The 19,979-nt window shown below is 52.6% G+C and overlaps 8 protein-coding genes across 8 annotated transcripts; 6 read left to right on the forward strand and 2 right to left on the reverse strand.

Annotated features, from left to right (window-relative positions):
* Positions 1-1,194: 1,194 nt before the first annotated feature.
* E0L32_004943 (uncharacterized protein) lies at positions 1,195-2,206 on the forward strand (the record flags this gene model as incomplete). Its single annotated transcript, XM_031139409.1, has 2 exons — positions 1,195-1,362; positions 1,412-2,206. 2 exons carry the CDS (start codon positions 1,195-1,197, stop codon positions 2,204-2,206), a joined length of 963 nt encoding a protein of 320 aa, XP_030996545.1.
* Positions 2,207-3,629: 1,423 nt separating this feature from the next.
* On the forward strand, positions 3,630-5,531 carry E0L32_004944 (uncharacterized protein; the record flags this gene model as incomplete). The annotated part of the gene is made up of 1 exon (XM_031139410.1): positions 3,630-5,531. The coding sequence occupies one exon, from the start codon at positions 3,630-3,632 to the stop codon at positions 5,529-5,531; it is 1,902 nt and encodes a 633-aa protein (XP_030996546.1).
* A 1,021-nt stretch (positions 5,532-6,552) lies between these two features.
* On the reverse strand, positions 6,553-8,505 carry E0L32_004945 (uncharacterized protein; the record flags this gene model as incomplete). The annotated part of the gene is made up of 4 exons (XM_031139411.1): positions 6,553-6,844; positions 6,892-7,365; positions 7,414-7,914; positions 7,973-8,505. 4 exons carry the CDS (start codon positions 8,503-8,505, stop codon positions 6,553-6,555), a joined length of 1,800 nt encoding a protein of 599 aa, XP_030996547.1.
* A 498-nt stretch (positions 8,506-9,003) lies between these two features.
* Positions 9,004-9,783, forward strand: E0L32_004946 (uncharacterized protein; the record flags this gene model as incomplete). The annotated part of the gene is made up of 1 exon (XM_031139412.1): positions 9,004-9,783. One exon carries the CDS (start codon positions 9,004-9,006, stop codon positions 9,781-9,783), a length of 780 nt encoding a protein of 259 aa, XP_030996548.1.
* Positions 9,784-11,148: 1,365 nt separating this feature from the next.
* Positions 11,149-12,137, forward strand: E0L32_004947 (uncharacterized protein; the record flags this gene model as incomplete). The annotated part of the gene is made up of 2 exons (XM_031139414.1): positions 11,149-11,312; positions 11,402-12,137. 2 exons carry the CDS (start codon positions 11,149-11,151, stop codon positions 12,135-12,137), a joined length of 900 nt encoding a protein of 299 aa, XP_030996549.1.
* Positions 12,138-12,345: 208 nt separating this feature from the next.
* Positions 12,346-12,965, reverse strand: E0L32_004948 (uncharacterized protein; the record flags this gene model as incomplete). Its single annotated transcript, XM_031139415.1, has 2 exons — positions 12,346-12,606; positions 12,822-12,965. The coding sequence occupies 2 exons, from the start codon at positions 12,963-12,965 to the stop codon at positions 12,346-12,348; spliced, it is 405 nt and encodes a 134-aa protein (XP_030996550.1).
* A 1,013-nt stretch (positions 12,966-13,978) lies between these two features.
* Positions 13,979-15,259, forward strand: E0L32_004949 (uncharacterized protein; the record flags this gene model as incomplete). Its single annotated transcript, XM_031139416.1, has 4 exons — positions 13,979-14,214; positions 14,293-14,615; positions 14,672-14,985; positions 15,044-15,259. 4 exons carry the CDS (start codon positions 13,979-13,981, stop codon positions 15,257-15,259), a joined length of 1,089 nt encoding a protein of 362 aa, XP_030996551.1.
* A 3,362-nt stretch (positions 15,260-18,621) lies between these two features.
* Positions 18,622-19,767, forward strand: E0L32_004950 (uncharacterized protein; the record flags this gene model as incomplete). The annotated part of the gene is made up of 1 exon (XM_031139417.1): positions 18,622-19,767. One exon carries the CDS (start codon positions 18,622-18,624, stop codon positions 19,765-19,767), a length of 1,146 nt encoding a protein of 381 aa, XP_030996552.1.
* Between the last annotated feature and the right edge of the window lie 212 nt (positions 19,768-19,979).

Below are 19,979 nucleotides of genomic sequence, written 5' to 3' on the forward strand. Positions count from 1 at the left end.
ACAATGAGGGTATGGGTAAACTTGAAACATGCCTCGACCTCTTCAAATGCCTCGTTCACTTCGCGCACGTCGACATGCTGATTTGGTAGTGCAGTGGTCGACAGCATTTCAACCCTGGAAGCAGGAAAGCGGTACAGAAGCGTGGCGCGAAATTGGAAGTTCTTTTGGAATAGCTCCTCGAGTGCTTCCAAGAGGGGAAGCAATTGGCACGGACCAAGTTACAGCGCATAACTGGAACCCGGATGCTCCTAGGTAATCTGGTAATTAACGCTTAGCTTGCAAAGCCGGCAGGGTCGACTACAGGCCTCAAACCCCTACTGCGATGGGTCTTAGCTGTGATTGAGTTATCCGTTGGCGCGCTAGTCTGCGGCTGATAGCTTGTAGTCTAAGATCACGGCTGTCGTGTGGCACCGGGTTTCATATTGTACTTTCCCTCTATCGTTGCCAATTCAATTCAATTTTACAGAATGAGCCTATGCCCGTGTGATGTTGATTGAGTGTCAGAAATGTGCCAGCACGCAGACAAGGTTCAATCGACAAGGTGGCAGAGTGTCCATTCAATCCACGTCTTCACCGTAGGGCAAGTCGCCTAGCAGATGTTCTTCCAGCCCCTCCAAGACACGTCTAGCGTGGACCCTTGCGGGCTACCCATTGCGGGGATCCCGTAGTTCCCATAGCGGGGTTTATTTTAAGCCTCTCCATCGTGAGCTCGGTGTCTAAGTACATCTAGATCCACGGAGACTACACGACTTAACAGCAAGATTCATTGACCAGAAAGAGGATGGTGTTTATGTCTGCAACACTCAAGCTGCAAAGAACCACGTACACCGCACCACCTTTTGTCTTTGATGCGATACATCAATATCAGAGACTAGCCAAGATATCTCGGCCAACATGCCTCTCGTACCGCCTAGTACCAGATAGACGTCCCTCGATGACTGGGATTATGATGGCTTGAAGGAACGCCTGCAGTCTGCGCTTGCAAGCATCAGCAAAGATGCCCTCCTGAAGCATGCTCGGGAGGTGATGGGGCAAGAAATGACCATGAGCGAACCTTTCTCAGTTGGTCAGCATTGGGTTTGTTTCGAGATGATTGGGAAAAGAGACGGGAAATTGGTCATTGCCAGAGTTCGCTTGCCGCACAAGTCGAGCGATCTATCCGAAGCATATGCTATAGAGTGCGAGATCGCAACAATGAGCTTTGTGAGAGCGAGATTACCCAAAGTTCGTCTTCCAGCCGTCTACGCCTACGAGACTCCAGGCTCAGAGCGGACTTCAACGACCGGTGCACCATACATGCTTCTGGAGGGCTTCTATGGCAATACTTTGCAGGACGGAGCGGCCGATTTCTTCAGCTTACCAGTACGATGCACTCTTACGATGATCGGAGAACCGCGCTGACCATGTCTAGGACGCTATCCAACACCACATCATCACACAATGGACGAGAGTTCAAGCAGAGCTTGCAACTTTCGCGTGGCCCAGGATCGGCTCGATCTCTCAACTTGACAACGGGGAGCCTGTTATCGGCCCACTAGCATCTGCTAGCATCGATCAACTTCAGAATGCCGGACCTTTTCCAACCGCACTCGACTACTTCACTGACCTTTCAGAAGCCTTACGCAAGACGCTCGCCACTCAATCTAGCGCCGGGTCAAGTTGCGGATACTGCCGGCTTGGTACTCTTGTATTCGACCGGATTTTGAGCCATACAAAGCTCTTCAACGAGGACAAGCCAGAGACATTATTCCAACTGAGTCATATGGATCTCGGTTTTCAGAACATGCTTATCGATGATGACTTTAACATCGTTGCCGTGATCGACTGGGAATATGCGCAATCTGCACCCTGGCAAACTTATCACTATCCCATGCCATTCCCACTGAGAGAGCCAGATCAGGAAATCCAGGACATACTCAAGGATCCGAATCATTTGGCACATAGAAACGTGGAGAGACAAAACAAGGCTCGTATGATGTACAAGGACGGATTCCAAGTAGCAGAAGACGAGTTGGAAAAACAGGGAAAGGTCTTTCAGAGAAGAATATCAGACGTCCTGGATAGCCCGGCATCAAGAGTATTTGCCTGTTTCTCTACTCTCGGCGACTTACACGGAGAGGGGGACAAGGCGTTGGTGCATGCAATGCTACAGCTGGCTTTTGGAATGGACTCAGAGAGGGCGGAGGAGTATTTGGAATCGCTGTAGATAAATTTTCTTCTATCAAGACTGCCTCTAATACTGTAGTCAGATGACGCAGTCGTCAATTAGCAAGTCCTCCGGGCTTAGTGATCGCCGAATTGTCGGGAATGCAACTGATATGCACGGCGGACGCTTAGGGATGATTACTTGTCGAAAGACAAGGCCTTTATGCCTCTCCTACCGAAGAGGATGGAGCGGACCTTGTCCATCCTGCTGCCCAGGGCGCGCCATTGATTTCGGGCGACGCGGATCTCTGTGGGATCGTCCACGGCTGTCGTGATAGCGCCCGGGCGTCTGGGTGAGGGTCTCTATGCGGTATCCAAGCGGCGGCAGTAGCATGTGATCGACTCCCTCTTGTGCTGTGTTTGGGCGACGGAGATGCGATGCGCTTTGCTGGAAGAGGCGTCAAGCACGTCTGTTGCAAGGCGACGCCGTCATCAGGCAGCCGACATGGCAGGCAAGGCTCCTTCTTGCGTATTCGGCAGGATCGACAGAGCGATATACAAAATGACTTGATTGCGGTGGTGATCATCACGTACCGAGACACAAAATCTTGAACAGGGCCAGACGACGTCAACTTTACCGGGCCGGGTCAACCTCTCTGTGGCGACGAGCCATGGGCCATAAAGCCTCGAGTAAATCGACTCGTCTCCGACGATGTGATCCAGGTCTTCATTTCTAAGGCTGACCTGGACTGTAGCACCGAGTCTTGGGATATGATCTCGGTGAAGCACAGCTTCAAGTTAAGGGGAGACACCGATATCTGCATCTGAACCGTCGCCCGAGCCACCCCTGATCCCCTAGCAGCGCCGCAATCGAAATCGTGAAAGTCGACGAGGTGGATAGGCCGCTCAATAGGGCTGTGTGCATAATAGTGACCGCGGTGATAACGTATGATGTTCTGCAGAGTAGACCCTGCGGTCGGTTGATGGTAGTCGTTGATTCAGACGAAAATGGGTACTGAAGCCGGATGATGGCGGTACCCCTCGCGCCCGTCCTAATCGCGTTCCCTGTACCTAGGTAGTGTAGCGGAGTTTAATAGTAGGTCTGATCGCCTCTTACAGGCCGTACAATGCTCCCCACAGGAGCAGTCAATGTCAATACATTAAATTCATCATACCATCTGAGTGACGGCTGCTTGCTTGGCCGAGCGACCATGTCTTGCCTAACCTCTAGAAAGGATATCGACTCCCTCCTTTTTGCCTATTGCGCATTGTCTTATAAGTAGTTCACCTCTTTGTATCTCTTTCTTTATGTGGCCAGACTAGTCAGCTTTCTTGTGTCACCTTCAGGGCTTTTCCCCCTTGCCGCCTTGTTTGTTTGTTTGTTTTGTCCACTTTACACTGCACTGCCTCTTCTTCCTTTTTGCCTTGTTATCACCGACATCTTGAACGTTTACACTCTCTAACGCCTAATCCGACCCATCACCATGGCCCAAGCGACGAGCAGCGTGTTTGCCGACATCGACGGCCACATTCACGGCAGCGTCCATGGTTTCTTTGAGAAGTTCTTTGACAGGCCGAGTTGGTCTTCCCGCGCTCAGGCCATGGCTGCCACACTGCCGGACCCACCCCCCAGCCTAATGGGCGTGGACGGCGGCGAGACTGGGGAATTCCTCGCCTGGCTCCAACTACACCACGGCGGCGCTGCTGCTGCTGCTGCTGCCGGCGCGGCGGTGCTAGATGCTGATGTGGATTCTGATGCACCGACGGTTCCATCCGTCTGGTACGCCCCGCCCTCTCCCAAGTCCGAGTCCACGGCGCCCACTCCACCTTTGCCGCCACTTTTCTACCTACAGCCAGCCCAGGCCGGCAACGATTTTTCTTGGTCAAGCGTCCAGGCTGTTGGCCACCTAGAGCCCGGCCGTGGACAGTCCTCCTACTGGCCAGGCCTTCTCCGCCTTTCCAGCCATGCAGCACGCGTGTTTGAGGCCCAGCCGGCACGTCTTTTCTTGCATGGGCTGTACGTGTGGGGACGCTGGGCCGAGCCGTGGGTGTTTGATCGCGCTGGTATCTATGCCGGAACCCCCATCGCAGTGGACAAGTCGCCGAGCCGTTTCAAAGCCGTGCTGGTCGGCTACACGCTGATGAATCGGGAGGAGCTCGGCCTCAATCCCTGGCTCGTGCCCCAGTGGATCGGCGCCACGTCCTGGGCAACGTTCCTAGCCATGGAAACAGTTGATGATCGGGGTGAGGCGCGGAATTTGCGCCTCCAGCTGCAGGATGCGCCTATGTCGTCGCGCAACAATATTGTGGGCGGCGGCACCGCCGCCTTCCGGGCCAAGACGGCCGGCGACACGGCATGCAACGACGACTGCTGGGATGTTGCTGTCAAGTTCAAGTGGCAGCCCTCTTCTTCCAGCGAGACTCATGGCGGCGGGCCGGTCTGGCAACCAGAAGAAGTCATGCTCCAGCGGGTACGGGAGAAAAACGTGTGGGGCGTCGTGCGTCTGATCAGCCACAAGACATTGGTAAATGTCAAGGATCTGCGTCGTGACCTCCACTTCGACACTCCGCGGAAGTTTGCCCCCTACGCTGGCGTCCATGACGGCTCTGACGGCGATGATCCCCTGGCGAGAGGCGTCGTCGATTTCACGAAGCCCGTCCGCCGAGACGACGAGGCCCAGCCGTACTCCGATATGGTGCTCTCTGTCGTGGCTGTGGCTCCACTCGGACGTCCCTTGCAGTCGTTTGCCTCTGCGCTCGAGCTGTTGGAGGCGCTGCGCGACGCCATCCAAGGCCACCATAATTTCCTGCGCCATGGCATCCTACACCAGGACATCTCCATCTGGAATGTGATGATCGCAGAGCGCCGTGGCCCGCTCGAACCCCGGGGCATGCTCATCGACCTCGACCTGGCCTCCCCACTCGAGGACATTCTGCCGGACGGCCGGACCTGTGTCGGCGTACCCTTGTTCATGGCCATTGGCGTCCTTATCCGAAAGCGCCACACCTACCGCCACGACCTCGAGTCCTTCCTCTACGTGGTCCTCTGGATGGCCACAACCGGCCGCAGTGACGGGCTGCCGGACGCCTGCCGCATGAAGCGGTGGACAGGAGACTGGGATTACGACCAGCTCGCTGCGCGCAAGAAGCGCGATATGGAGCCTGGTCCGTTTGAGGCGTTCCTTGCCGACTTCGACACCGAGTTCCGCGGCGACGACTTCCAGGACCTCGCCCGTGCGCTGCGAGCCATACTCTTCCCCACGCTCGCTGATGGCTCCGTGGACGTCGACACGCCGGGTGAGACGCCCGCAGACGCGGATGCCGTGTATCGCCGGGTACTCGGCGCATTTGACGAGGCGATCAGCCGTGCGAGTGCAAAAATATAGACTGGGGGAAAGTAAGCTATATTCTCCACCATCAAAGAGTTCACTATCCTACACGGCTATGTAAGAGATACGTTCATTAACTTCAAACAGACAAAAAGATGTCCTCCGGGAGTACGCTGCATATTGGTGAGCAGCCCCTCGGACTCTGTACAAGCTTGATCATACCGAAAGAGGGCAATCTTCAAGGAGTCCAAGGGCCGAACTCGACACACCTGTCGATGGAGAAACCGGGATGAGAGGGTAGAAGGATAGAAGAAATGGATGAATCGAAATGTAACGCAACGTCTTGATAATCAGGTGAGGGGGTTTTGGCGCCTACTCTAGTATAACCGCCGGCCCAGAGACCTGGTCCGGCTCGGCTGTCTTTCAAAGGCCGAGCCTGCGATTGTCTTCAGTAAGAAAGCGTCGAATTTAGTAGCCCGTCCTTCCTTTCCAAGACCGGAAGAGTTTTGACTTGACGTGTCGCCCCGGAGAAGCCAGGTCGCCAGACTCGGTGCGGTAGGACGCGGGCAGGAGCTTGGGTCGTATTCTTAGGTAGCTGGCATGGCCTATCATTCAACATCTTCAGAACCAACAGCATATTTATATGTGCCTGTCGTTTCACTAAATCGACGCTGGGCAAATGAATCCCAGATCAAGTCTACCAATTGTCACGTTATGCGCTTCCAGGCAGTGGGGCGGCGCATCCGCCGACTCAAGGCACTGGTCGCAAAGACCAACAACAACAACACTTGGTTTGTCGAACGGCGAGCTGATCCCTAACGGCGAGTCGGACCAACAGGCGGCGAGCAGATTTTCCCCTTCTCAGTGCAGACAGATCCTGTACACCATACCTGACGAACCCACCGATGCGTCAAGTCCCGACGGCTGGCTACACCGGCCCGAAGTCCCCGGTCCCTTGGCCCCCCCGGCCACCGACCACCCGCTTTCGACCCTGAGCTTCACTCCTTGGTCTCCGCCGACGCCACAACCTCGACGCTGCCCTGCAAGCCATGCAGTACGTGCTCCAGATATCCACCATTCATCGGAAGTTGTTGTCAAACCGCTTGAAGGTATAACCAATGAAAGGCAAACTCATCTGAAGCGTCTCGTCTGGCGGGGCCTGTGAGACGTCAGCCACGAGATGAACATTCTCGGTCTGGTCGATCTCGTCGGTAGGAAAGTACGCGGTATCGATGTTCGAAGTCAGGCGTGGCTCGAATGGTGCCTTGATTCGGCGTAGCTGATCAAAGTGGACTCCGTGAAAAAAAGGGTGTGCCTTGATCTCGTGCGATCCGCCACGGCCAAGCCGATTCTCGGGGTTGCACACCAAGCTGAGCCATTAGTACTGAAGCTGAGAGAATACAGAACTGAGGCTTACCTTCGTATTAGATTCTCGGCTTGCGGACTCAACTGGACATCTTCAGGAAAGTACAACGCCTGGCTCCAGTTGACAATCTTGCGATACGTATCATGACGATCTTCGGCGCAGAATGGAGGCCAACCGACCAGGCACTCAAACATGATGGTTCCGAGAGACCACCAATCACAGCTGAACGAGTATCCTTGGCCGGTGAAAATCTCAGGAGCGATGTAGTCAGGGGTTCCGACAGCCGAGTATGCAATCAGTCTTCTTGACCGACGCCATTCATTGATCTGCGATCGATTGCTAACCGTGAGGTTGATCTGGTCGAGTGCGATTGAATTTCGGTCCCGTGGCTTGTTGGCCTTTCCGTGGAGCAGCTGTTGGTAGTAGCTATTGTCATGAAGGCGATGAAAACCAGTTGAGAGACCAAAGTCGGTCAGTTTGATATGGCCACCACGGTCTAGGAGAATGTTGTCTGGCTTGATATCCCTAAGAGCAGTGTTAGCAACGGTCGGTATCCTTCATGTATCACCCTACCGGTGAATGAAGCCCAACGAATGCACCGTCTCGATTGCCAGAATGCATTCCGCCATGTAGAATCGAGTGATATCTTCCGAGAAGATTTCATATTTAATGAGCATAGTCATTAAATCACCACCCGGCAGGAACTCCATCAGCATGTAAAGGAAACGTGCATCTTGGAAGGTCGTGTACAGCTTGACAATCCAGGGGCTCTCGGCTTCGGCCAGGACGTCGCGCTCGGCCCGAACGTGGGCAAGTTGGTCTTTCTCGAGCATCTCTGTCTTCACAAGCGACTTCAATGCGTAGACCTGGCCGTCGGTCTTCTTCTGCACCAGTTTGACTTCCCCAAAAGCACCCTTGCCAATCACCTTGATGGTTTGGTAGTTCTCCGGTCTATCTCTGGTCCGCAAAAACCGAAGATACTGGCCCTCTTTACGCCCCACTGAGGACCAAGTATGCTGTCGCCGTGAGGTTGATTCGTTTGGGTCGTTGAGTTTCCTTTCCATGTCGCTTTGCCTGTACAAGCCGGTTAGCATTGCTGCGATATAGGTGATCAAGGTTGTGTTCCGTGTACCTCTGAATCCTCTCTCGAGCCTGCTTTACGCTGTCCTTGAAGAAGTTGGTAGCTAACTGTGTACACTTTTTCTGGTTGTGGCTGGCGATGGGTCCGTACGCGTCTGGGTTTCGCTCTGGGGCTTGCGCGAATCCAGCCGGCGGTATTGAAGTCGCCATACGGATATTCAGCCTCAACACGTCCGGCGCGGGGGAATGCCCCGTCCCAGGACGCTCCGTCGGCACATGTCGTCGAAAGCCGTGTGGAAAGGACCCTGCATCCGCCCCAAGATTCTGATGGGAGAACTGGTGAAGTAGAGTGGGATCCAGATTGGGCGAGGTCTGGGCAGACAATTGTGTTGGTGCAAAAGCACTCGAGCAAGGCGGCTGGAGGGTTCGATTTCGGGATTGTTCACCATCGTCTCGTTCTCGTGGGCTTGAAAGAGCCGGTAGGACCGGTTGGGGGAAGGTCGAGGGAGTCGTGGGGTACTGGTCGTGACTCCATGCAAGAGCATCGTGTTGGAGGCGCGGGGAAGGCCGATTGCGGTTATCCATTGAAAGATCGTGCCTGCAAGACAGGTTTGTTCTGTGTAGAATACGACGGAGTGCAACAGCTGGACAATCGGAATAAACCTGAGATGAGGTGGAAAGGAGACGGGATTCAGAGTGGTTGCTGTTCAATAGCGGAAGGGAGGTGGGAGCGCTCTGACCACCCCGCCGGTCCCAGACTCCCAGGTAATCACACAGCATTTAAGGCAGCACTTTCAGGCCCTTCCGCTAGCTCGTAGGCATTCTCCTCCGTTCGTAGCCACGAAGACAACCGGTACGGTGCCCCGTTTCAAGCATGTTAAAGCAGTGCAGCAACCCAATTTGGCCTATGTAGGCATTGATGCTAACTTCTTCTTTAAACAGGCTGGCTCATTTCGTTACACCTTTACGTAGCGTCGCTCGGCTTCGCCAATCCTCCCAGCAACAAAATTTAAGCTTCCTACGAGACCAAATATCAGCTTCCACACGTGGATCCTCGCCGCACTATCCGCCACCAGCCCTACTATGTGGTGGTCGATCGTCGGGTTAGGCGGTAGTTGTTTTGTGTCTTCTACTGACAAGAGGACGGCTCTTAAAGGGTATCAGGTGTGGGAAGAGGGTGAGTGCCGAGCCTGGTGCCAACACAACAGCGAGAAAGAACTCGCTCGAGAGGCCCTTATATACAAGCACCTGGGCGAACATCCTCATATCCTGCATTGCTATGGCCTAGAGGAAGTACATCCAGGCATCAATTCTCTTCGTCTTGAGTATGCACCATTTGGCGACGTGCGTAAATTCATCCGAGAACACAAAGCGGCGCCACTTACGAAGGGCGTCCGACTGCGAATGGCCCTCGATACCGCCCTAGGCCTGAGCCATATCCACGCAAGGAGAGTGCAGCACTGCGACATGAGTTGCCGCAACCTCTTTCTCTTTGATAACTACCGTGTGAAGATTGGCGACTTTGGCGGCTCCTTGATCGAAGGGCAGGACGAGCTACGGGGGGGTGTTTGCGAGGAGGCCGCCTATGAGCTGCCGCTTCGAGGGAGAGAGTTTTGGAGTCGCCCTGCTCGAAAGAGAGAACTCTTCGCCCTTGGATCTGCTATCTACGAGATAATGGCCTGGGCATCGCCATATGAAGGACAGGAGGATGGTGAAATCGAGAAAAAGTATGCGAAGGGGGAGTTTCCTACCTTAGAAGGGATCACAGCCAGCAATATCATCCAGATGTGTTGGGACGAGAAATATGGAAGTGCAGATGAGGTGGCGGAAGCATTGCGGGCACTGATTGCGTCACAAAGATGAATTGGGTTTTTGGCGAAGTAGGAATAGATGGCCATAGCCGACAGTTTTGATTTGCCTACATAACCACGAAATCCTGGAGGAGCAGACAGTAACATGTTGCCTATGCATATACGTAGGCAGTCAAGCTGGAGAAGGACGGTCAAATGGAACCGATCAGGCTAGTAGCAACGGCCCGACCCAGTCTCTCTCCCGCTCCGCTGGCGCGGGATATTAGTCGGCGGATAAGCCCCACACATCCTCCGGCTTTTGCGGGGTAGGATCAGGACCCATTCCTAACAAGACGTAGAACCAGCATTTGCCCCGCTCCTGATCCCGCTGACCGCCCTTCCTTCCTGCATCCTTCTTCCATCCTCTTCTCATCCCTGCCAGAGCAGCGCTTTCGTGCCAGCGCTGATTGCGGCACGCAGCTTACAGCTGGCCATCGCATTCTATCGGCAAATCGTCGGCTCGGCCCACCGAAACACCGCTATTGGCACTTTTGCTCCGAAACTCAACACCATTCAGGCGAAGATATGGAGACGAAATCCTCTGCAAAGAGGGTCTTGATCTCCGTTGGGAGTAGGAGCTCCCATCTGTCACGTGCGTACGATCAACCTATCGAGATGATTACTATATCGCTCGAACTCTTAAAGGAGAGGATGGGGCTTTTGGCCGACTATGACCGAGACGTTCTCTACGTCGCAAGAGAGCGATCGGGAATACGAACTCACATCGTCTTCGACATCTTTAATGTGGGATACGAGCCGAGTACGGCACACATAAAAGGAAAAAATGACCTTCCAGTCATCTCCATCTTCTGCACTAGAGGCGAAGAAGTAACAGTTGGCGAGGCAGCGGTGCCGGTGGCAAACTCGGTCAACAAGCAGATTCGGGACATCCACGATCTGGAGGGGATAGGAAGCAAGCCCCCTTTCAGTATTGATCGTGCAGACGGCAAGATACCGACTTATTCACGCCCGCGAGTCACTGGTAGATGAGAACATTGGGTTATAGATCGTACTAGCTTCGATACACAGTCTCACAATCTCCTTCGTAGAGGGCTAGAAAAGTAGTACATGTTTTTTAGTCTAGCGGCCCAACAGGTAACGCCCACCTGATGCCCAACGACAAGCCTAGCATCGTCCCCAGCAGACACCCCGTGCCCTGCCGTTACCACAAAGCGACGAGTCCCAACGCTTGGCGAAGCCTTTCACAAAGTAACATTGATCAGATATCATCTGCGTCAGCTCAGACGCAGCCTTCTCTTTGTTCCTCACACATGTGTACCCTTTTTCAACCCAGCTGTGTCCCTTCCGCAGCCGGGAGCTTGCCGCCACGCTCAAAGAAATCTCTTCATCCTTTCATCTTCTCACATAAGGTGCCTAGATGTGCGGTCCAGGCGTTGGCCGTGTGTCTTATGACGACCCCCGGACCTGGGAAACCAATGGTGTTAGCTACGAAGTCGGTGCAACAACTTTCACCAAAACCTCACGACTTCCCTTCCTCTGGACTCGGCCTGATGGCTCAACCATGACCTGGTTTAGGTCTTGGTAAGGAATATAGAGCACCATTTTATTTTTTAAAAAGAATAACCCATCGAAAGGGAAAGAATAACTAATGAAAGTCGAGTGCTTAATAGGAACCATGAGCGTATTACCAATGAAGCGAGAGCGTTGATGCTCATCGCTACCAAGACGACAATTCCAGTGCCTAAACTCCTCGAGCACGGGGTTCATCCAGACGGCCGGCAATACCTAGTCACCGAATTCATCGAAGGCATTACCTTAAACCAACTTTCGAAGCAAGCATGCTCATTTTCAGGAGAACATCACTGCGCCAGCCCACCATGCAAAACCTGCCTTGAAAAGGTTTCTTCCAATGCACTTAGGTTCATTGAAGAAAGTGTTTTGCCCCAGCTCGCTCAACTGAAATCTCACCAGCGCGGTCTCGAGGGGTTTGTCATGCCTCCTCAGTGGCTAGCTGCTGACATTCGGCCTGGATGGAAAGGCCACCGTTGGCAAACTCTTCCTCTCCACGAGGCCGAGTATGTTTTCCAACACGGTGACCTTGCATCTCACAACATCATGATCGACCCGCAAACCCTCAAGGTCAAAACCCTGATCGATTGGGAATATGCTGGCTACTTCTTGCCTGGAACGGAGAGATGGTCTGGAACGCTGGCCGAAGATGCCTATGCTCAGCGCTCCTCTCAACTTTCCAGTGCCATAGCCGAGTTCATTCCCCTAGACTATCTTGAATGTTATGCTGGATTGGACGATCAAGACAGAGCGGCCTGGGATGAGCAGATTGCTGATGGACAACTTCCTGATCCATCATCGATTGAGGCTGATCGATCGAGGAAGATAGGACCATAGATCACATGCAAAACAGATGCTATCGAGGAGAATAATGTAGCTAGATGAAAAGAATACGGGCGTTAGAAACACTATAGCTGGTTCATGATGCTATGAATGAAAAAAGCTACTGTGTGCTCTCCTATTTTGTTTGGTAGCCTCCTACTTCAGTGAGACATAACTAAGACACTATCCTATCTCCCATTCATGACATCCCTCTTATAAAAGCTCAAAAGCGAATCGTTTTCTTACCAATCACGACATAATAATCTTGCCCGTCACTTGTCACATCGCGCTCTTTCTGTTTGTCCATATCCCAGATTTTCCAGGTCTGCACGTTGACTTGATCCCTCGACGGCTGCCACTTGTGCGACGAGCTACCGGATTTTCCAGAGCCGCTCGACTTGTCAGAGCTTTTCTTGTCTCTCATCTTCGCTGGGGCGCTGAGGTCGATCTCGCCGTTCAGATGAATATGACCCGAGATGACTCTCTGTTTTTTAAGCGAAAATTTTGCGCTGATCACTACTGAATGGGTCGCGACCTCATGCGATTGGTGAGCTTTACTACCACTAACCATAAAAATTCATTAGCGACAACTTAGGACTAAACAGAAAGAGGTAATGTTACGAACGAAAATGAAATGGCATCAACGGCATACTAAGTCCTTGTCAGTCTCTCCTGTTAACAGATCAGTGTGTAACTTACATATTCCTGGACCGTCTGGGATGCCGTGTCAATGGCACGCAGCCATTGTTCACCTTCCGAATTCTTCTTCATGATTTCCTCCTTTGAGACCTTGCCGATAACAGTGAGTGCTCTGACCAAAGCCCTTGAAGAAGAGGAAGCCATTTTCGAGAGAAACCAAGAGAAATAGATACGAAAGGTAGTAGTAATGAAAGTGATAGCAAAGTTGTAAATGCCGTCGAATGTAATGTTTAGTAGTATCTGCTTAGTCTTTCTTTCAAATACGAGGAGAGATCATGCGTTAAGTATACTTTTCAGGGCGCTTAAATTGAATCAACAACTTACTGGACAAGCTTCTCTGTTCTTAGTAAACCATTATTTCGAGAAGAACGCCTCTAGTTGGCTGTCTATGTTCGTTATCTGGAAATAGCCGATGTTGTTGGCCGTGTGAGAAGGGCAAGCGTTGTATCGGTTGCCGCCGGAGGGGGTCCGCCGTGCAGAACCGTCCGCTCCACAATACCATCTGCTTTGAACATATGAGGTTCTAATGTGACCTTGTGTGTAGAGAAAATGAAACGACATTGATCGCTCGAATGAAATGCGAGGAACAGCGATGACGACAACAAATTACTCTGGCGCAATGGGCTTTGTAAATAGAATAGCCGTTATTTAAGGTAGAAAATGAGAGACTCTGCAGCTCCAGCCTCGAATAAATAGCCTTGTATCCTTTGATTTCAAGGTGCAGTTACATTATTCCCAATGTCGCGCGTTGCATGCCATGCTGGGAATTAATGTGTACCTAGGCGCCAATTTTCAATCGCGCCTGCATGTTTTGGGCCGCTTTCATGGTCGAAGCTCGCGCTGGATGGAGATACCCAATCATAATTTGTGGGCGGCAATGGTATTGACCCGCTTGGGAGACTCCACCCGTCGGCCCCAATGCTAACAATCCACGCTTAGCGCGCGCGCTGAGGGTTGATGTGGCAAGATCAACCCACCGTCGTCGATTATCGACTCGCGCAGCCACGCCGCTGCAGTGTTTCAACGCCGGCATCTTGTTCATACCCTGCTCCTTTGTGGCACGAAACAAGGCCATGATGGTCGCAACGCGAACTTACGGTTTTTTTCGGCCCTCAATACGCTCGTTCTTATCAGGCAGTCGCTCACTTCCCCTGATTATGGCACGCCAAGGTTCTTCCAGCGCTCCGTCACTCCTCCCACCACGGGTCTTTCCGTCGACTGGGTTCGACTTGATCGACCGGTCTGAGAAGATCGAGGAGGAGAGATTGCCATTCTACAATCGTGACGACTATTACCCCATGAGGATTGGTGAGGTCGTCAACAAACATTACCAGGTGGTTGCGAAGCTTGGCTATGGCACGAGCTCGACGGTCTGGCTTTGCCGCGATCTGAGGTATGCTTTCCCTCATGCTTTGAGAACGCAGTCTGTATGTCATTTTATGTTGACGGTGGTGTAACTTTGACCTGTAAGAGGAGGGAAATACTGGGTGCTTAAAGTCCACGTCAACACCCTGGAACATATCCAGGAGCTCGAGATCTATAAGCATCTATCCACAGTCCCCGAAGAACATATTGGTCGCGGCTACATCCGGGATTTGAAAGATTCATTCGACATCTCGGGTCATCATGGTAAAACACACAAAGTTTTTATCATGACCCCTCTCGGGATGAGCTTGAGGTCGTTCCAGGAAATGCAAAAGGATCACGTCTTTGTGCCGGACCTTGTCAAAAGTGCGCTTCGCCAAGTTCTAATGGGTCTTAACTATCTCCATGCGTCACAGGTGATACACACGGGTAAGCATCATCTTAGTAGATTCATACTGTTCGAATCTCTGCGAGCTAATTACGAGACCGCTTTGAAAAAGATCTTCACTCGGACAATTTGCTCATCGCCATCACCGACGAATCTATTTTCTCACGGGTGGAAGAGGACGAGGCGCAGGCTCCATCAGCAAGAAAGCAAGCAGACAACGGCGCCTATATCTATGTCTCCCGCTATATGATGGGGGGTGCTGGGGCCCTGACCATAGGTGACCTTGGTCAAGCCCGCCTTGGTGTCAGCGGACTCAAGGGCCCTGCTATGCCCACCCCTTATCGCGCCCCCGAGGTTATTCTTAATATGGAATGGGGTGCCGCGGTGGATATGTGGAGTGTGGCTCTCGTGGTAAAGCTACTCTGCTTCCAGCCCTGTCATGTTCCTTGCTGACCCTCCCTGTTGCTAGGCCTGGGATCTTCTTGAGACGGAGGGGCCTTTTCGGATCTACTCCCATGACAACCAGGAGCAGAACGACGCACAGCATCTTGCAGCCATGACCGCTCTTCTTGGGCCGCCGCCGCGGGAGTTTCTCCTCAGATCCAAAGACACAGCCAAGTACTGGGACGAGAATGGCAGGTTCCCTAGCTCATGCTTGACACGTCTAGTCCTACTGCTAACATAGTGCACTAGGCAAGTGGGTAGGTCCATCACCCTTGCCGGGCGACATGAAACTGGAGACCTTGGCCAAGAATATACAAGGACCGGAAAAAGACGAGTTTCTCAACTTTATCAGGTCGTTGTTGTGCTGGCTTCCAGAAGAAAGGCTTGATTCTGGCAGCGCCTATTTCCATTCATGGTTGAAGGCACCTCAGGATCCTGAATCCTGAGAAAGCGAACAATGCCGTACACTGAGCCTTTCGTTGACATTGCCCGCTGGCCGTTGCAGAGGGAACCATATCTAGCCTAAAGCACGTTTCTGCCAGCCCGGTGTCACCCATTTCGTCCATGAAGCTGGTGGGTGCCCAACACTGTGTCATCCCGAACGACATGCAAAAGAATGTACGATAAGCACAAAAGTGCTCTCTTGAATTCTGAACTGAACTAGCCTTATTGTCGCCAATATCAGAGCATAGACCAAGCCTCAGGATGATGGTGGTGTATTGCACTTTGCATCTCCACAGTTCCCCGAAACAGTTACTTCAACATAGTTCTTAACACAGGTCCCAGAGGTTGGACAAGGAGCAGTTGTAGGGCGGCCCTTGACGTGACCGCAGTCCCAAATTGTGGTCGTTATAGTACACATCCTCCTAAATCGGTGTTAGCTATAAATTATACTTGGCGTTTATCTAGACATACTGTGTAGTATTTCAAAAGTTGTTGTAATCGATGGGATATTGAATGCGTTTCTGATGGAGATGGAGAGATATGGGTAATATCTTTCAGCGGCGTGGGGCCTCCTTTTGTACCCCGCTTTTACGACCTGACGGCCTCAGGTTCTTTGGTTCTCAACCTCCTCTTCATGCAAACTGCACATATTTCGTCATCTTTACACAATCAAGTCAGCCTAACAACCATTCAACCACAGAAGAGTACGCCTTACCTGAAATGTCTCAATCCCCGGATGAACAGGCTGCAGGGCACCGCAGTCTTGACCTTTACATTCCGCCATGTATACATTCTCCGCCACACCGTTTCCATCCTCCTCCTGTCGACCAGCCTCTCAGAATTCGCATTCAAGGGCCGCTAGAGACCATACGCAAGGCTTTGCCCGATGAAGTTTGGCATCCGCCCAAGCCTTTCCCACAGCCAGGAGGCCTTCAACTTGCAAGATTGACATACCAGTGCCTGTATGGAAGTGTAGGAAACATCACAGCTCTGGAAATACGGGATGAATACTTGGCCTGGGTGATTGAGGCCGGTATCCCTCAAAAGTTGGTCTCTATTCCTAGATATGATTACCTTATGATCGTAAGGACTAACTGCGATTACCTTAGTCATTTTGACTACTACGGGGTCACCTTTGACCATCTTATACAGAAAGATGACACAGACCCGGAAGTACTCGTCATCAATATCATTGAGGTGGATGATGGTGGTGGAGCCTACGAGGATGGTGGTATTTACGCCCAAGAAGTGCTCAGCTTTCCAGTCGATCCAAGAGAATACACGGGGAGGAAAGTTCTTGCTGTGCCGAGGTGTTGCCAGAGAAAGAAAGGCACACAGGATCGCAAATTGATAAACCAGCAAGTGGCTGAGAGAGAGAGTCCAGTTCCCAGAACCCTTTCTTGATACAGGTCGGTCAAGGGCCTTGTGAGCCCTGCTACCCTCAATCGATACTGTACGGTATGATCCGGGCAAGCGAAGAAGCTAGGCATAGTTCTCATTTCAGACACTACAGACACCACAGAAGCAAATACAATGAAGATGACTGACTGGATTGAGAAGAATACGGCCCATTTTGACATGTCCAATCCCGTGTCCGGCGTTTTGGCGGTCTAAAATACGAGACTCGGCCTTCGGACAGATCGCGTCCCTTCAAGGCAGCTTGAAAGGTGACGGATATGGGTCGTCGTGTTGGGGATTTGGGAAGAAGGGGTTTTTGATTGCTCCACCAGCAGAACTACTGTTCGCCTATGGATATGACAATTTGAGTTGCCTGGTCGAAAGTGTCAATGAGGGCTGGCATATTCCAATGCCTTTGGCTGGGCCTCGTCCGGAGCCGGACTACTCAGTCGGGTTTCGGCGAGAGAGGCATTCTGTGACGAACAGCTCGAGAAGCTGTCACCGCGCATCGGTGACGGTCTTCCCGCTGGCGATCAGTCGGTCTTCATGGCGACGTGCTATCTATATCTCCCGTTCTTTGCCTGCGAAGTGAAATGCGGAGCTGGAGCCCCGGAAGTTGCCGACCATCAGAACGCTCACAGTATGACAATTGCGGCACGTCGGGTTGCACTGCTCTTCCGATATGTCAAACGCGAACATGAGGTCCACCGGCAGATAACTCGCCTTCTTGATTTCACACGATCACTGTTCTGTACAAATGTTATATGGCTATTGTCCAGTAATGGAGTGAAGCAACATCAAATACCACCGGGATCACATTCACACATTTGACTCACGGCACTCGATGGCGAGCAGAGATGGACTGCCTATCGGTTTGCGAGAGATGCTAGATCACAGCAAACGGATCCGCTGTGCCATCGATCAATTACCAGCGGAGATAGACCTTGACTCTGCCTGCTCTAGCTCAACAGGTCTGTCACATGCCTCTGGGATATCTTTCGGCGTCAGAGGCGGACTCGGTGCCGGTGCTGGCCGAAGGAGCTGTTGTAGGGTTGCCCATGGTGTGACTGCAGTCGCAAAGTGTGGCGGTTGTAGTACATATCCTACCGTAACACTCTAGTACGAAGCATTGCTGGCATAGCAGATAGGCGACGCAGTACTGGATCGAGGAGCATGTCACAGACCCAGGCCAGGAATGTCGTTTAGCAAAGCCTGAAACTGCTTGTCACGCAACAAGTTGACCTGGGCAACGGCTCGTAGATCCACGACCAGATCCATGTGATGGGAATAAGGAATGTCGGAGGGCCTCAGCGTGGAGAGGCTCTTGCGGCTGGAGCAAAGAACAGGGTAGAGAGAGAGAGAGAGAGAGAGTCGAGCCGGGCCAAAATCTCACCGAGAACGCCTTCCCACATTCAAATGTGCAATTCAGTGTTCCCACTTGAGGCACGAGGTACATCGCCCAACACTATTTGAGCACACCAATTAGAGTTTTGCGACTGAATCGGGGCTCTCCGGTTGACGCACGCCGCCAACCATACGGATAGCCCCCCGCAGAGCAGAGCAGGCTAGGCAGCCGCACCTAGGGCTGTGCAACCACCACCCTCATGCATATGGACGGGTAGCTACACCGCTGCTTTCCAGCCTGTCGGGCACCACCAGCCTGTGGTCCTCGATTGTATAAATGCAGGTGTAGTGAGCGAACCCCCCCTCTACCGACAACATGGCTCTAGCCTTTCCCCCCCTCCCCGACAACAAGGAACCATGTCAGCCCACGGAGACTCAGCTGGCGAGAGCGCACGCCCTTGCAGGCGCCGCAACTCTCTCCCGACTGCCTTCACGCAAGAAGAGGAAGATTTCCCGCCCGAGATCGAGCCTTACCTGGAACGCATCGTCGCTCTGCAAGGAGAGAGCGAAGGCTACAAAGACAGGCTGGATGACCAGTCCTCGACTCTCGACGAGTACGCAAAGCGGCATCAGCGTCTCACTTCCGAGCTGGAAAGCCTCAACAAGACCGTGTCTTCCCTGAACAAGCTGCGGGAGATCCACGAGATCAAGGAAGCCGAGCGAGCCGAGCAGGAGGCTGCCTTTCGGGAAGCTCGGAAGGCGAGGGCCAAGGATCGAGAGGCATACATTATCTTCCTCGAGAATAAATGCCACCAAGAGACCCTAGCGAAGGAGAACCTGCTCCGGATCGCGACCAAAGAGGGAGAGGCGATGCAACGCGAAGTGGAACAGCTCAGTCACCACGTCCTCGCTCTCAGGGGTCTGTACGACCAGGCTTGCAACGAGAAGCACCGACTCGCCAAAGCGCTTCATGACCAGGTCGCCAACAACAAAAAGCAGGCTCTAGAACACCGAGAGCAAGAGCAGGCCCTGAGGGATGCGATTGAACTTTCCCGGCAGCGAATGGACAGGCTGGTGGAGGCGATGGGTTTGCAGTCTCTTGCTGAAGAAGTTCGCCCATTGGGGTCTGCCTCGCGACAATACGAGCCACTCAGAGGAAAGGAGCTCAGACTGTACGAGAAAAAGTTGTTCGGGCTGCCGAATAACTGGCGAGACTTGTGCAGTCCTGAAATCACGACATATCTAAGCGAGGTGAAGAATGGAAACAACCAGCATCCAGTGCCGAACACAAGTAAGGCAGCAGCAGACCCTGAGCATCACACAGAGGGTGCCAAGGATACCAAGGATACCAAGGACACCAAGGACACCAAGGACACCAAGGATACCAAGGATGCTGGGGTATTGCAAGAGAAGCAACATGGCCTTTCGCCGAATCTCAAGGTGGACAGCCCTGGACAGGAGAAAAGCACTGAATCTGCGCCAGCCGCCGCAGAGACGAAGCCCCGAGGAAGAAGGCAATCTGGCAAGGCTTGGGCAAGAGCTCAACGGCTCCGAAAAGGTTAGGGGGGTTTCACTCATGATTCATTCAGGTAGCTCATTTTGGTAGCCAATTGATTTATGTTTCTTCTTTGGACTGTTGAACCATTTTCAAAGACACTCAGACGTGCCCAGCCATGCCCACCCGCTCAACAATCTGAGCCATCGCTGGTGAAAGAATGTCCCTTGTTCCCCGATCTAATGTGATCCCAGGTTCCAACAGAACTTTGAAGATGTTC

This window comes from Thyridium curvatum (genome assembly GCF_004353045.1).
Source record: "Thyridium curvatum strain D216 chromosome Unknown NODE_25_length_444008_cov_73.864110, whole genome shotgun sequence".
Lineage (NCBI taxonomy): Eukaryota > Fungi > Ascomycota > Sordariomycetes > Thyridiales > Thyridiaceae > Thyridium > Thyridium curvatum.